General features: G+C 48.4%; 1 protein-coding gene across 1 annotated transcript in view; it reads right to left on the reverse strand.

Moving 5' to 3' along the window:
* Positions 1-13,342: 13,342 nt before the first annotated feature.
* LOC115124148 (hedgehog-interacting protein-like) overlaps positions 13,343-17,202 on the reverse strand; it is a 50,421-nt gene continuing 46,561 nt past the window's right edge. Inside the window, exon 13 of the mRNA XM_065003903.1 lies at positions 13,343-17,172. Within this exon, the coding sequence (XP_064859975.1) occupies positions 16,976-17,172 (197 nt within the window). The 3' untranslated portion in view covers positions 13,343-16,975. The remainder of the gene's footprint in view (positions 17,173-17,202) is intronic.

Below are 17,202 nucleotides of genomic sequence, written 5' to 3' on the forward strand. Positions count from 1 at the left end.
TCTCAGTGAGGCTGGGGTGGATGGACGTGTTGACTCTCAGTGAGGCTGGGGTGGATGGACGTGTTGACTCTCAGTGAGGCTGGGGTGGATGTAACAGTGTTGACTCTCAGTGAGGCTGGGGTGGATGGATGTGTTGACTCTCAGTGAGGCTGGGGTGGATGGACGTGTTGACTCTCAGTGAGGCTGGGGTGGATGTAACAGTGTTGACTCTCAGTGAGGCTGGGGTGGATGGACGTGTTGACTCTCAGTGGGGCTGGGGTGGATGTAACAGTGTTGACTCTCAGTGGGGCTGGGGTGGATGTAACAGTGTTGACTCTCAGTGAGGCTGGGGTGGATGTAACAGTGTTGACTCTCAGTGAGGCTGAGGTGAATGGACGTGTTGACTCTCAGTGAGGCTGGGGTGGATGTAACAGTGTTGACTCTCAGTGAGGCTGGGGTGGATGGACGTGTTGACTCTCAGTGAGGCTGGGGTGGATGGACGTGTTGACTCTCAGTGAGGCTGGGGTGGATGGGCGTGTTGACTCTCAGTGAGGCTGGGGTTGATGGACGTGTTGACTCTCAGTGAGGCTGGGGTGGATGTAACAGTGTTGACTCTCAGTGAGGCTGGGGTGGATGGGCGTGTTGACTCTCAGTGAGGCTGGGGTGGATGGACGTGTTGACTCTCAGTGGGGCTGGGGTGGATGTAACAGTGTTGACTCTCAGTGGGGCTGGGGTGGATGTAACAGTGTTGACTCTCAGTGAGGCTGGGGTGGATGTAACAGTGTTGACTCTCAGTGAGGCTGGGGTGGATGTAACAGTGTTGACTCTCAGTGAGGCTGGGGTGGATGTAACAGTGTTGACTCTCAGTGAGGCTGGGGTGGATGGAACAGTGTTGACTCTCAGTGGGCTGGGGTGGATGTAACAGTGTTGACTCTCAGTGGGGCTGGGGTGGATGTAACAGTGTTGACTCTCAGTGAGGCTGGGGTGGATGGGACAGTGTTGACTCTCAGTGAGGCTGGGGTGGATGTAACAGTGTTGACTCTCAGTGAGGCTGGGGTGGATGGACGTGTTGACTCTCAGTGAGGCTGGGGTTGATGGACGTGTTGACTCTCAGTGAGGCTGGGGTGGATGGACGTGTTGACTCTCAGTGGGGCTGGGGTGGATGTAACAGTGTTGACTCTCAGTGAGGCTGAGGTGGATGGACGTGTTGACTCTCAGTGAGGCTGGGGTGGATGTAACAGTGTTGACTCTCAGTGAGGCTGGGGTGGATGGACGTGTTGACTCTCAGTGAGGCTGGGGTGGATGTAACAGTGTTGACTCTCAGTGAGGCTGGGTGGATGGACGTGTTGACTCTCAGTGAGGCTGGGGTGGATGGACGTGTTGACTCTCAGTGAGGCTGGGGTGGATGGACGTGTTGACTCTCAGTGAGGCTGGGGTGGATGTAACAGTGTTGACTCTCAGTGAGGCTGAGGTGGATGGACGTGTTGACTCTCAGTGAGGCTGGGGTGGATGGACGTGTTGACTCTCAGTGAGGCTGGGGTGGATGTAACAGTGTTGACTCTCAGTGAGACTGGGGTGGATGGACGTGTTGACTCTCAGTGGGGCTGGGGTGGATGTAACAGTGTTGACTCTCAGTGGGGCTGGGGTGGATGTAACAGTGTTGACTCTCAGTGAGGCTGGGGTGGATGGGACAGTGTTGACTCTCAGTGAGGCTGGGGTGGATGTAACAGTGTTGACTCTCAGTGAGGCTGGGGTGGATGGACGTGTTGACTCTCAGTGAGGCTGGGGTTGATGGACGTGTTGACTCTCAGTGAGGCTGGGGTGGATGGACGTGTTGACTCTCAGTGGGGCTGGGGTGGATGTAACAGTGTTGACTCTCAGTGAGGCTGAGGTGGATGGACGTGTTGACTCTCAGTGAGGCTGGGGTGGATGTAACAGTGTTGACTCTCAGTGAGGCTGGGGTGGATGGACGTGTTGACTCTCAGAGAGGCTGGGGTGGATGGACGTGTTGACTCTCAGTGCGGCTGGGGTGGATGTAACAGTGTTGACTCTCAGTGAGGCTGAGGTGAATGGACGTGTTGACTCTCAGTGAGGCTGGGGTGGATGTAACAGTGTTGACTCTCAGTGAGGCTGGGGTGGATGGACGTGTTGACTCTCAGTGAGGCTGGGGTGGATGGACGTGTTGACTCTCAGTGAGGCTGGGGTGGATGGACATGTTGACTCTCAGTGAGGCTGGGGTTGATGGACGTGTTGACTCTCAGTGAGGCTGGGGTGGATGTAACAGTGTTGACTCTCAGTGAGGCTGGGGTGGATGGATGTGTTGACTCTCAGTGAGGCTGGGGTGGATGGACGTGTTGACTCTCAGTGAGGCTGGGGTGGATGTAACAGTGTTGACTCTCAGTGAGGCTGGGGTGGATGGACGTGTTGACTCTCAGTGGGGCTGGGGTGGATGTAACAGTGTTGACTCTCAGTGGGGCTGGGGTGGATGTAACAGTGTTGACTCTCAGTGAGGCTGGGGTGGATGTAACAGTGTTGACTCTCAGTGAGGCTGGGGTGGATGGAACAGTGTTGACTCTCAGTGAGGCTAGGGTGGATGTAACAGTGTTGACTCTCAGTGAGGCTGGGGTGGATGGAACAGTGTTGACTCTCAGTGGGGCTGGGGTGGATGTAACAGTGTTGACTCTCAGTGGGGCTGGGGTGGATGTAACAGTGTTGACTCTCAGTGAGGCTGGGGTGGATGGGACTGTGTTGACTCTCAGTGAGGCTGGGGTGGATGTAACAGTGTTGACTCTCAGTGAGGCTGGGGTGGATGGACGTGTTGACTCTCAGTGAGGCTGGGGTGGATGTAACAGTGTTGACTCTCAGTGAGGCTGGGGTGGATGGACGTGTTGACTCTCAGTGAGGCTGGGGTGGATGGACGTGTTGACTCTCAGTGGGGCTGGGGTGGATGTAACAGTGTTGACTCTCAGTGAGGCTGGGGTGGATGGACGTGTTGACTCTCAGTGAGGCTGGGGTGGATGTAACAGTGTTGACTCTCAGTGAGGCTGGGGTGGATGGACGTGTTGACTCTCAGTGAGTCTGGGGTGCATGGACGTGTTGACTCTCAGTGAAGCTGGGGTGGATGGACGTGTTGACTCTCAGTGAGGCTGGGGTTGATGGACGTGTTGACTCTCAGTGAGGCTGGGGTGGATGTAACAGTGTTGACTCTCAGTGAGGCTGGGGTGGATGTAACAGTGTTGACTCTCAGTGAGGCTGGGGTGGATGTAACAGTGTTGACTCTCAGTGAGGCTGGGGTGCATGGGACAGTGTTGACTCTCAGTGAGGCTGGGGTGGATGTAACAGTGTTGACTCTCAGTGAGGCTGGGGTGGAGGGACGTGTTGACTCTCAGTGAGGCTGGGGTGGATGGACGTGTTGACTCTCAGTGGGGCTGGGGTGGATGTAACACTGTTGACTCTCAGTGAGGCTGAGGTGGATGGGGGTGTTGACTCTCAGTGAGGCTGGGGTGGATGTAACAGTGTTGACTCTCAGTGAGGCTAGGTGGATGTAACAGTGTTGACTCTCAGTGAGGCTGGGGTGGATGTAGCAGTGTTGACTCTCAGTGAGGCTGGGGTGGATGGGACAGTGTTGACTCTCAGTGAGGCTGGGGTGGATGTAACAGTGTTGACTCTCAGTGAGGCTGGGGTGGATGGACGTGTTGACTCTCAGTGAGGCTGGGGTTGATGGACGTGTTGACTCTCAGTGAGGCTGGGGTTGATGGACGTGTTGACTCTCAGTGAGGCTGGGGTGGATGTAACAGTGTTGACTCTCAGTGAGGCTGGGGTGGATGTAGCAGTGTTGACTCTCAGTGAGGCTGGGGTGGATGGGACAGTGTTGACTCTCAGTGAGGCTGGGGTGGATGTAACAGTGTTGACTCTCAGTGAGGCTGGGGTGGATGGACGTGTTGACTCTCAGTGAGGCTGGGGTTGATGGACGTGTTGACTCTCAGTGAGGCTGGGGTGGATGTAACAGTGTTGACTCTCAGTGAGGCTGGGGTGGATGTAACAGTGTTGACTCTCAGTGAGGCTGGGGTGGATGTAACAGTGTTGACTCTCAGTGAGGCTGGGGTGCATGGGACAGTGTTGACTCTCAGTGAGGCTGGGGTGGATGTAACAGTGTTGACTCTCAGTGAGGCTGGGGTGGAGGGACGTGTTGACTCTCAGTGAGGCTGGGGTGGATGGACGTGTTGACTCTCAGTGGGGCTGGGGTGGATGTAACACTGTTGACTCTCAGTGAGGCTGAGGTGGATGGGGGTGTTGACTCTCAGTGAGGCTGGGGTGGATGTAACAGTGTTGACTCTCAGTGAGGCTGGGGTGGATGTAACAGTGTTGACTCTCAGTGAGGCTGGGGTGGATGTAGCAGTGTTGACTCTCAGTGAGGCTGGGGTGGATGGGACAGTGTTGACTCTCAGTGAGGCTGGGGTGGATGTAACAGTGTTGACTCTCAGTGAGGCTGGGGTGGATGGACGTGTTGACTCTCAGTGAGGCTGGGGTTGATGGACGTGTTGACTCTCAGTGAGGCTGGGGTTGATGGACGTGTTGACTCTCAGTGAGGCTGGGGTGGATGTAACAGTGTTGACTCTCAGTGAGGCTGGGGTGGATGTAGCAGTGTTGACTCTCAGTGAGGCTGGGGTGGATGGGACAGTGTTGACTCTCAGTGAGGCTGGGGTGGATGTAACAGTGTTGACTCTCAGTGAGGCTGGGGTGGATGGACGTGTTGACTCTCAGTGAGGCTGGGGTTGATGGACGTGTTGACTCTCAGTGAGGCTGGGGTGGATGTAACAGTGTTGACTCTCAGTGAGGCTGGGGTGGATGTAACAGTGTTGACTCTCAGTGAGGCTGGGGTGGATGGGACAGTGTTGACTCTCAGTGAGGCTGGGGTGGATGTAACAGTGTTGACTCTCAGTGAGGCTGGGGTGGATGGACGTGTTGACTCTCAGTGAGGCTGGGGTGGATGGACGTGTTGACTCTCAGTGGGGCTGGGGTGGATGTAACAGTGTTGACTCTCAGTGAGGCTGAGGTGGATGGACGTGTTGACTCTCAGTGAGGCTGGGGTGGATGTAACAGTGTTGACTCTCAGTGAGGCTGGGGTGGATGGACGTGTTGACGCTCAGTGAGGCTGGGGTGGATGGACGTGTTGACTCTCAGTGAGGCTGGGGTGGATGGACGTGTTGACTCTCAGTGAGGCTGGGGTTGATGGACGTGTTGACTCTCAGTGAGGCTGGGGTGGATGTAACAGTGTTGACTCTCAGTGAGGATGGGGTGGATGGACGTGTTGACTCTCAGTGAGGCTGGGGTGGATGGACGTGTTGACTCTCAGTGGGGCTGGGGTGGATGTAACAGTGTTGACTCTCAGTGAGGCTGAGGTGGATGGACGTGTTGACTCTCAGTGAGGCTGGGGTGGATGTAACAGTGTTGACTCTCAGTGAGGCTGGGGTGGATGGACGTGTTGACGCTCAGTGAGGCTGGGGTGGATGGACGTGTTGACTCTCAGTGAGGCTGGGGTGGATGGACGTGTTGACTCTCAGTGAGGCTGGGGTTGATGGACGTGTTGACTCTCAGTGAGGCTGGGGTGGATGTAACAGTGTTGACTCTCAGTGAGGATGGGGTGGATGTAACAGTGTTGACTCTCAGTCAGGCTGGGGTGGATGTAACAGTGTTGACTCTCAGTGAGGCTGAGGTGGATGGACGTGTTGACTCTCAGTGAGGCTGGGGTGGATGTAACAGTGTTGACTCTCAGTGAGGCTGGGGTGGATGGACGTGTTGACGCTCAGTGAGGCTGGGGTGGATGGACGTGTTGACTCTCAGTGAGGCTGGGGTGGATGGACGTGTTGACTCTCAGTGAGGCTGGGGTTGATGGACGTGTTGACTCTCAGTGAGGCTGGGGTGGATGTAACAGTGTTGACTCTCAGTGAGGATGGGGTGGATGTAACAGTGTTGACTCTCAGTCAGGCTGGGGTGGATGTAACAGTGTTGACTCTCAGTGAGGCTGGGGTGGATGGAACAGTGTTGACACTCAGTGAGGCTGGGGTGGATGTAACAGTGTTGACTCTCAGTGGGGCTGGGGTGGATGTAACAGTGTTGACTCTCAGTGAGGCTGGGGTGGATGTAACAGTGTTGACTCTCAGTGAGGCTGGGGTGGATGGACGTGTTGACTCTCAGTGGGGCTGGGGTGGATGTAACAGTGTTGACTCTCAGTGGGGCTGGGGTGGATGTAACAGTGTTGACTCTCAGTGAGGCTGGGGTGGATGTAACAGTGTTGACTCTCAGTCAGGCTGGGGTGGATGTAACAGTGTTGACTCTCAGTGAGGCTGGGGTGGATGGAACAGTGTTGACTCTCAGTGAGGCTGGGGTGGATGTAACAGTGTTGACTCTCAGTGGGGCTGGGGTGGATGTAACAGTGTTGACTCTCAGTGAGGCTGGGGTGGATGTAACAGTGTTGACTCTCAGTGAGGCTGGGGTGGATGTAACAGTGTTGACTCTCAGTGAGGCTGGGGTGGATGTAACAGTGTTGACTCTCAGTGGGGCTGGGGTGGATGTAACAGTGTTGACTCTCAGTGAGGCTGGGGTGGATGTAACAGTGTTGACTCTCAGTGAGGCTGGGGTGGATGGAACAGTGTTGACTCTCAGTGGGGCTGGGGTGGATGGACGTGTTGACTCTCAGTGAGGCTGGGGTGGATGGACGTGTTGACTCTCAGTGATGTAAACTCTGATGAGACGGGCAGATTAACAGAATAAGGCAAACACAGCTCTGTGCCAAGACGAGACACGGTGTATACAGATTAATATAACAATGCGCCACGCCAGCACCTCCATAATCCATTTGCACAACTCTTTTTAATGTGTTTGGGAAAATGTATCCGCATTCGTTTGAAAAGGCTACCTCAACGTGGAAACTTGTACCTAGGTGGTCCATTCCGACCCACAGTTGTTTACCTAGCTCTGCTGGGAATCACAGACAGAGAGACAGACAGACAGACAGACAGGCAGACAGTCAGGCAGACAGACAGACAGACAGACAGACAGACAGACAGACAGACAGACAGACAGACAGACAGACAGACAGACAGACAGACAGACAGACAGACAGACAGACAGACAGACAGACAGACTGACTGACGGATGGACGGAGGGAGGGAGGGAGGGAGCAGACAGACAGACAGAGGGAGGAATCAGACAGACAGAGGGAGGAATCAGACAGACAGACAGAGGGAGGATGCAGACAGCCAGAAAGAGGAAGCAGACAGACAGACAGACAGACAGACAGACGGATGGACGGAGGAGGGAGCAGACAGACAGACAGAGGGAGGAAGCAGACAGACAGAGGAAGCAGACACAGACAGACAGAGGGAGGAAGCAGACAGACAGAGGGAGGGAGGGAGGGAGGGGGAGGGAGGGAGGGAGGGAGGGAGGGAGGGAGGGAGGAGGGAGGAGGAGCAAACAGGCAGACAGACAGAGGGAGGATGCAGACAGCCAGAAAGAGGAAGCAGACAGACAGACAGACAGACAGACAGACAGACAGACAGACAGACAGACAGAGGTGTGTTATTGACAGATACATACACAGTGAGTCTGGAGGGGAGTCTAGCTCCTCCTCTCTTGTCTTCCTCCAGCAGTGTGTGAGCTGACACTTTTGTATTAATTAAAATGTACTGCCCCACTGCAGCAAAAAGGGTACGCATCGCACCACTCCCCCCCTTTCTAGCCCTCTCTCCTCCTCCATCTCTCTCCTCCCATCCTCTACCTTTCTCCTTCCTACCTACCTGTCTCCCTGGGCCGATCCTCCCTGCCTGCAACCCCGTTCTGTGTTTACATGACAGATTGCTCCCCAGTGGGAACCTTAATTGCATCATTTCATGGATGCGAGTCAGTGCGGTGGCCTAGAAAAGGTAAACAGGGATCTAGATCCAGGGCCAGAGAGGGAGGGAGGGAGGGAGGGAGGGAGGGAGAGGCCTTTTTTTTCAGTTTAGATGCCAATAAACCAAGACTTCTCAGGCTAAGAGAGCGAGAGAGATATAGGCTCACAATCAAACACGACACATGGCGGGCAGTGATTTGGTTCTGCCCTGTTTGTTTTGATATGTGATAAGGGTTTGTGATGAATGTTTAGGGGAGGGGGGTAAAAGAAAGGTGCACATTTGTAGGAAAGCATATCTTCATCAGTCAGTGGCTCGGTCCGAGGAATATGAGAGTTCAGCTGCCTGGGTCGGTCACGCATTACACCAGTAGTACTCCCCGAGTCAGCCATGTAAACACATGAAGTAATAGAATACCCTACGCAATTAGGGGTGTGGCAAAACCAGATACACAACCAGGGGATTGACACACACGGAAACCACCATCGATGTTTATACAGGCCAAATCCAGCTCTCGCACATAAATCAATATTGTTACAAAGCAGTGTGGGCCGTGTTGTTTTAAATCAGCCAATAGAGCAATAGGAATACTGGAAACATGAGAGCAATGTAGATAATGTCCGTAAATCCACCCAACTTGATAAATCATCTTTCTCATGCGGTTATGTTATGACCTCTCCATAGCATGACATAAACGCTTCATTACATATGACACAAGCACTGATTAAATGTGTGTTTCTATGTCACGTACACCAGATAGGTGCAGTAAAATGTGTTGTTTTAGTACTGAGAGCCTACAGCATTTCTGCCACGGTGGACCCTTCAGTCTCCAGTTGTTGCGGTATTGTAAAATGGAAGTGTATGTATGATTAGATTACTATGGAAACCGTGATTCATCCTGAAGGAGTCTGTTTAGATGTCAAGTCAGGCTGGAGCCGATGCCATAATGACCATTTGTATGCGGTACCCTCCCTTCCAAGAAATGGTCATTGACAGACCTTAGTGGCCTCAGCCGTTATGTCCACGGCTAGAATGTATTACTAGCCATCTGTTGCAGCGCTGCAGAACTACTATGTGATATATGGAGAAACATCAGTAGTCATCTGAACTCACACCCCATGTACAGTGTACTCCAAATATATTGGGACGGTGACACATTTGTTGTTGTTTCGACTCTGTACCCCAACACTTTGGATTTGAAATGATACAATGACTGAGGGATGAAGTGCAGACTGCCAGCTTTAAATAATAATGAGTGATAATGTATTGTGTCATTTTGGAGTCCTTTTTATTGTAAATAAGAATAGAATATGTTTCTAAACACTTCTACATTCCTGTGGATGCTACCGTGATTACTGATAGTCCTGAATGAATCGTGAATAATGATGAATGAGAAGGTTACAGACACACAAATGATCATACCCCCAAGACATGCTAACCTCTCACCATTACAATAACAGTGGAGGTTAGCATGTTATATCATACCCCCAAGACATGCTAACCTCTCACCATTACAATAACAGGGGAGGTTAGCATGTTATATCATACCCCCAAGACATGCTAACCTCTCACCATTACAATAACAGGGGAGGTTAGCATGTTATATCATACCCCCAAGACATGCTAACCTCTCACCATTACAATAACAGGGGAGGTTAGCATGTTATATCATACCCCCAAGACATGCTAACCTCTCACCATTACAATAACAGGGGAGGTTAGCATGTTATATCATACCCCCAAGACATGCTAACCTCTCACCATTACAATAACAGGGGAGGTTAGCATGTTATATCATACCCCCAAGACATGCTAACCTCTCACCATTACAATAACAGGGGAGGTTAGCATGTTATATCATACCCCCAAGACATGCTAACCTCTCACCATTACAATAACAGGGGAGGTTAGCATTTTGGGAGGGCGGTATGATATTTGTGCATCTGTAACCTTCTCATTCATCCTTATTCACGATTCATTCAGGATTATCCGTAATCATAGTAGCATCCACATTAATGTAGACGTGTTTAGAAACATATTATATTCTTATTTACAAAGAAAGTGACTCCATAATCTCAAAAATTATTTACCATTCATTTCTATTGGGCACAAAATAATCCGAAACACAACCAAAACAAACAGCAAAGGCATCCAACAAATGTGTAGAGTCACAATATTGATGTAGTCATTGTGTGCTATGAATATGGGAACAAATACTTAACTTTGTACTACTTTAATACACATGCAAGTGAATTTGTCCCAATATTTTTGGTCCCCTAAAATAGGGGGACTGTGGACAAAAAATGCTATAATTTCTAAATGGTTCACACAATACGGTGAAATTCCCCTCCAATTAAAGCTGACAGTCTGCACTTGAACCTCACAGTCGTTGTATTACTTCAAATCCAAAGTGCTGTGCTGGAGTACAGAGCAAAAACAACAACAAAATGTGTCACTGTCCAAATACATTTGGAGCTCACTGTAGTGCACTATTTAGACCATGACCTTATGAGGTAGCCCTGTGTGGTTTGGACAAGAGTAGTGCACTATTTAGGATAAATAGACCATTTCAGTCCCCTATACTACCAATACGATAATGACAGGCTGTGGTCCGATTTTTGAAAAGCAACATTTTGAAACCAAAGATTGACATTTGTTCTGAGAAGTATTGCAGTTCTATAAAAGTTATACTCACTGAAATAAAATGTTTCTGGGGAAAAGGATTAAATGTATTATTTCCCGTTCAAATCACAAAGAGTCAAAATGTTTTGTCATTCTTTCTCTGTCTGTCTGTCTGTCTGTCTGTCTGTCTGTCTGTCTGTCTGTCTGTCTGTCTGTCTGTCTGTCTGTCTGTCTGTCTGTCTGTCTGTCTGTCTGTCTGTCTGTCTGTCTGTCTGTCTGTCTGTCTGTCTGTCTGTCTGTCTCTCTGTCTCCCTCTGTCTGTCTGTCCTCCCATAGTATTTGGTTGGACTACCTCTTCAGCTCATGTATACAGTATTATAACATGCACTTCTAGCCATCTTGGTCCTTCAAATATTTAGCATACAGACTCCTCATGTTTATTCAAAGTGCTGGGTTACAATGTTTATGACAGATATGCCGGCCAGGGCCCTTTGGGAGGGGGAAAAGAAAACTAATCCAAATGAAAAGTCATGATTCATGCCACAGATAGTGTATAAACAAAAAAATACACTGCCTGCTAGCTGCTTGGACCTTGAAGCACAATTTCCCAGTTCCACTTTACGTGATTTTGATTGGCTCTAAACAGTGCACAGACAACTTAGTATTGCATTACTCTGAATACGGAGGGAGCTGCCTGAGAGGCCTGTGTGGTGAGGTGGGTGGTCCACCTCCACTATCATTACAACCAGGGAGCTTGATTGATATTTCCACAAGGAAATTAATAATGCCATCAGTGATTTCTGTTGCTTCAGTGTGTTTGTGTGTATGTATTTGTGAGTGTGTGTGTGTGTGTGTGTGTGTGTGTGTGTGTAGAGAGAGGTGAAATTTAGAGTTTAGGTCTGAGCTTCATGCTCAATGCATTTAGTCTGTGAAATTTTATTAAGGTCCTTTAATGACATGTATGCCTTAAACGGACACACTTATACAACAAGCTGCTATAGAACCAAAAAGGGGTTCTCCGGCGGTCCCCATAGGAGAACCCTTTGAAGAACCCCTTTTGGTTCCATGTAGAACCCTTTCCACAGAGGATTTTACATTGAACCCAAAATAGTTCTATCTGGAACCAAAAATTGTTCTACCTGGATCCAAAAGGAGTTCTTCAAAGGGTTCCCCTATGGGGACAGCTGGAGAACCCTTTTGTGTACTATAACTACAGGATCATTTTTACATTCTCATCATAAAAAGTATTTATTTGAAAAGGAAATCCTGGGAAAGTAGTAGTGAACTCCATAGCCATTGCATGCAAGTCTTCCAATGACACTCACTAAATATCTTCTAGTGCTCTTGTCTATCAAGTCTATATCAGGGACATATGTCTCTCTCTCTAGTCTCGTTTATACCTGGAGCTAACAGGCGTCCTGTGCCCTGATCTTGTCCAAATTTTTAAAATTGTGACTCTTATCGGTCTGCTGTGTCCGTATTGTGACCATATTTTCCTGGTCCTTCCCTGTATGCAAATAATTTGACAGATATTATTTCGAACAAATATGTATTTATTTATTTATTTGAATTCACATATTAATGACAGTCAATGGTGCCACCTGTCAATGATTTTAGAGGGAGGGATAATAGCCAGTTTCCCTGTCCAGATCCAGCTATGCAACGCGTGCTTGAGTTCCTCCGGAGGTGGGCTGGAAGATCTGATCACGTGTCTCGATAGTTTACACCTGTCTAAAAATGTGGGCACAATCAAGTGGTATCGATGTACCAAGTCTGGAACCAACAGGAACCTGAACAGCTTCTATCCCCAAGCCATAAGACTGCTAAATAGTTCAATAGTAATCAATAACTACCTGGACAATCTGCATTGACCCTTTTTGTACCAACTCTTTTGACTCACATATGCTGCTGTTACTGTTTACTGTCTATCCTGTTGCCTAGTAACTTCCCTACCCACATATGTACATATCTACCCCAATTACCTCATACCCCTGCATATTGACTCGGTACTGGTGCCCCGTGTACACTGAGTGTACAAGAACACATGGATCTTTCCATGATGTAGACTGACCAGGTGAATCAAATCAAATCAAATTGTATTTGTCCCATGCTTACTTACAGGTGAAAGCTATGATCCCTTATTGATGTCACTTGTCACAGTTTATTGAAGACCCGGAAGTAAAAGCCCCGTAAGTAAGCTCTTAGTCAACACCTGTTGTTCACAAAGCATGTGACAAATACAATTTGATTTTATTTAAACAGAGCTTCTCTCTCTTTCTCCCTCCCTCTCTGAACTTTAGGGAACACTTTGGCCGATGATCCACATTGGCCCTTAGGCTGGCTTTCCCCAAACATTTTCTCAACATCTGTCACGGCTTCCGCCGAAGTTGGTCTCTCTCCTTGTTCGGGCGGTGTTTGGCGGTCGACGTCACCGGCTTTCTAGTCACCACCGATCCATGTTTCTTTTTAGTTTTGTTTTGCCTTGTACACACCTGGTTTCCATTCCATAATCAATTTTCTGTATTTAACCCTCCGGCTTCCCTTTCTGTTTTGTGAGTGATTGTCATTGTCATGTGGGTTCGTTCTTTGTGTTCTGCATATTTATATTTTTCCTTGTTGGAACATTGCTTACATGTTGAGTAAATTCGTATTATTACTCATACCTGTGTCCTGCGCCTGACTCCGCTTATCCATTCACCTAATCACTGACAACATCCCCCTGTACACTTTACCTAGCTAGAGAAAAAACCTTCTGTGATGGTGGAAATTTGGTGAGTCAAATCAAATTTTATTTGTCACATGCTTCGTAAACAACAGGTGTAGAATAATAGTGAAATGCTCAGTGACGTACATGAAATGAAGCACTTCCCAGCACTGGGCACAACAGACAGACAGACAGACAGACAGACAGACAGACAGACAGACAGACAGACAGACAGACAGACAGACAGACAGACAGACAGACAGACAGACAGACAGACAGACAAACAGACAGAGGGGGCAACCTATGTCAACAGATAGTGTTCTTTTACTAAGCAAACATCACTTGCTAATACTGTTAACACTAATAGTGGAAGGATGTTACGCTATTGATTTACACTCATAGAACAGTAAAAGACTGTCCGGATCGACATGTCAATCTCAGAAATCTAGAAATCTAAGGCCAAATATACTAGCTCCTGTAGACAACCTCTGCGTGCTCAGATCTAACATTACGAGGATACATTTAAGGTGAGGTCACTGTTCCACACCCTGGCAGAAGGCCTCAATCTGTCTCCATTTGTAATCATCCTGCAACAACCTATCATTTCCTTTCCTGCTGAATCAAGGATTGTTAGTCACATAGAAATAGAATGAATAGATTCTATGACTATTTTCTACGGGTTGTTATTCAAGAAGAAACATTCTGCTCTATGCTACATCGTCATCCTAAACGTCATCATCAAACAGACACTGTGACGAGGTTTTCAGACATGCTATAAACTTTAATAGACATAGATATTCCTGAAAAGAAACAAAGATAGCCCTAGGTTTTATTTACAATACATGATCAAAATCAAAATCCTCACATACAGCGGCAAAAACAATTGTAGAGAACTTAAATAACTTTGTTTGCGTAACTACTTAAATAATGAAAACGGTTACTCTATTTTATTCACACCACGCCGTCTCAGCAGCTAAAATGCAAGTTTCACATTAAGTGCTAAAATTATAGTATGGACTTTACAGCATGAGTTCCATTTGACGCATTATAGACCAGAGAGAACACTGGCGAGACACAGGTTCAACAACTGCTGTCATTGAAGATACAGAGAGAGAGAGAGAGAGAGAGAGAGAGAGAGAGAGAGAGAGAGTAAGAGGAATTGGAAAACCCTGAACACTTCTAACCATGCTTAGAACGGGAACTCAAAACAAAATATGATCATAGAAATAAAGACATTCCAATTGTGTGGGGGGCAGATTGGCACAAGATGTTAGAAGGTGCTTTGATCTTTGCTGAACTACTGTCAGGAGACTCAAGATTAATACGGTATCAAGGAATTTCCATTGGCACTAAATCAAATGAACCAATCCTGATCAACCTGTAGATTAGTGGCGTTACGTGATGTGTTTTATACAGTCTTCTGAAGAAAGTCAACACATCGATGGGCTCCAACATAATTAGTCTTTTTTTAATTGTCGTTTGGCTCGCCGAAGACGGTTTAGATCCCTGGCTTTCAGATGAGCAACGTCTTCTTTAGGCTGTTCATTTGTTAAGGGATCACAGTTCACCACAAAGTGGATCAAAGAAGTCTGGGTTCATACTTGACACATTTTATCATTCCATCTGTCTTATCTGAACGTCTCACAGTAGGTAGAGTAGAGCGTCTGGTGTGAAACCACCTTTCATCTGATCTACCTGGAGGAACTCTTCTCAGCCGACTGGGAACAGGCTCCAATAAGTTGGTGGCCTAAAACAAAGACCAAACACCGACCGCTATGCTGCAGTTGAGCGCCACAGACAGAGGCACTACGGGAAGGAAACACAGAGAGAGCCTTGTGTTGTGTCTCAGTGGTCGGTTGCTCCCATTCAGGTGTAGAAACGCGTGGCCTTTAACACACGGTGCTGCTCTGTACTGCATGTGTCACTGTGTGTTTTTATACAGTGGAAAAACACTGCATACATTGTGTTTGTGTGTTAGCAAAAAAAAGACCAAAAAAATATGATTTTTTTTAAAGCTTAATGCAAAACCACTTTCTACAAACACCGTCCTCTCCCATACATTATCACAGTTAAAAAAATAAACCCTCCTCTATCGAAACAATAGTAACGCTATATTATTTAGCAAGGCTAAGTAGTACTTAGTTCAGCTCTTTATGTATGAAATATACATCAGCTTCTGTCCCTGTAGAACTACCACTGAAGTTGTGTAGCGAGTGTGTGTGTGTGTGTGTGTGTGTGTGTGTGTGTGTGTGTGTGTGTGTGTTCAGTGTGAGAGATTAAGAGTGAGATTTGACCTGCTGCGTGCCATTGTGTTAGTGTGTGTGTGTTCAGTGTGAGAGATTAAGAGTGAGATTTGACCTGCTGCGTGCCACTGTGTTAGTGTGTGTGTGTGTGTTCAGTGTGAGAGATTTGACCTGCTGCGTGCCACTGTGTTAGTGTGTGACAACGTCACTGCTGTATGACACCGTACTATAGTCCCAACATAATCGCCTGCCCTTGATTGTGAAACACAAAAAACATTACATTACAGTGCGTGGAGTTGATGACTCCATTTCAAATGTATCAAACTGGCGTTGACATTGGGAGTGCAAAGCTATGAGCTCTATCCTAACAATGTCATAGACTCTGTCCCTAATGGCACCCTTGTTCCGTATGATGCTCACTATTTTTGACGTGGGCCCATAGGGCTCTGGTCAAAAGTAGTGCACTCTACGGGGAATAGGATGCCATTTGGGACACAGCCATATAAACTCTATCGATACCTGTTGAGTCCAAAGACACTCATTCTTCAGCTATGATCCATTCTGTACATTGGCAGCATGTCAAGTGAGCGATGAACAACAAATCTATACCGCTGTATCATGAAGTATCAAAACGTAGCTTTTTCTATGAAGATGTGCCCACAAAACATCACCCGGAGAAAACAGTGGGTCAAAATAACAATAATCATTATTATTACTGTGACATTGGTCTATTGGCCGTTCATATTAGCGCCTTTAGACAAGATAGTACAGGTCTCTGTATGGGGCTCTATACACGGTACAGTAAGATTATCAGAAACTCTTCAGTCAGTGTCAGTATTATTGCATTGCTGATGCTGAAGAGATTGGCATGTTCATTTAAAGGCTGTATATAGACTGTGTCGTGTTGGTGAAGGCAGACCCAAAGCTAACCCCCAGTATTGGGCTGTCCACTCTCCAGTCCTGGGGGATAACTTAAGTCACCACGCCTCCGCCCGCCTCGCCGTGTTTCAGCTCAGCCGACTCCCCTTCGCTCTCTGTAAGGCGTCAGTCAAAATGGCCGCTGTTTTTGTTGTTGTTGTGTGGAGAGAACCGCGAGGGGGTCTCCCTCTGTTCTCAGCAGGGGTGCAGTGCTAATATCAAGTCATCTGCATGGAGGTTCCAGAGTGGGAGAGAGAGGAGAAGAACTTTCTCCTGGAGAAGAACTTTCTCCTGGAGAAGAAGAATATAAAAGAGCTTATGTAGCCACGGTGGAGGTCCAACCATTAGACCATAGACGACGATTGCCATGCATTCAACCATCACGTTGCTGTGTCTGTCTGTGTGATGGTCTCTGGAGGGATGCTTGGCCTGGATGCCTGGTGTACGTAGCCTACTGGAGCTTATGGGCAGGAAGATGACCAGAGTCTGGGTGTTGACGGGGACAGGGTACGTTCAGACAGGGGGGTGTGTCTCAGGGGTGAATCACAGAGGAGGGAGGCTCTGCTTGGGCTTCTCCGGTGGTTGAGCAAGGGGGCCGGGGGGGGGGGGGGGGTTACCTATACCATGTAGCTAGTGAGGTTCAGCAGGTACGAGGTCATGTCTATGATGTGGTCCAGGATGCCGTCCTTCTCCTGGTCGCTAGGCATGCCCCGCTCGCCCTTCTCACACTGGGCGCCCGAATAGCCGCTCTTACACAGGCAGCTGTAGGGCTCAACACACACGCCTCCGTTACGGCAGGCCGGCTCGCATTTAGCTGTGAGAGAGAGAGAGAGAGAGAGAGATA

Source organism: Oncorhynchus nerka, linkage group LG18 (assembly GCF_034236695.1).
Source record: "Oncorhynchus nerka isolate Pitt River linkage group LG18, Oner_Uvic_2.0, whole genome shotgun sequence".
Classification (NCBI taxonomy): domain Eukaryota; kingdom Metazoa; phylum Chordata; class Actinopteri; order Salmoniformes; family Salmonidae; genus Oncorhynchus; species Oncorhynchus nerka.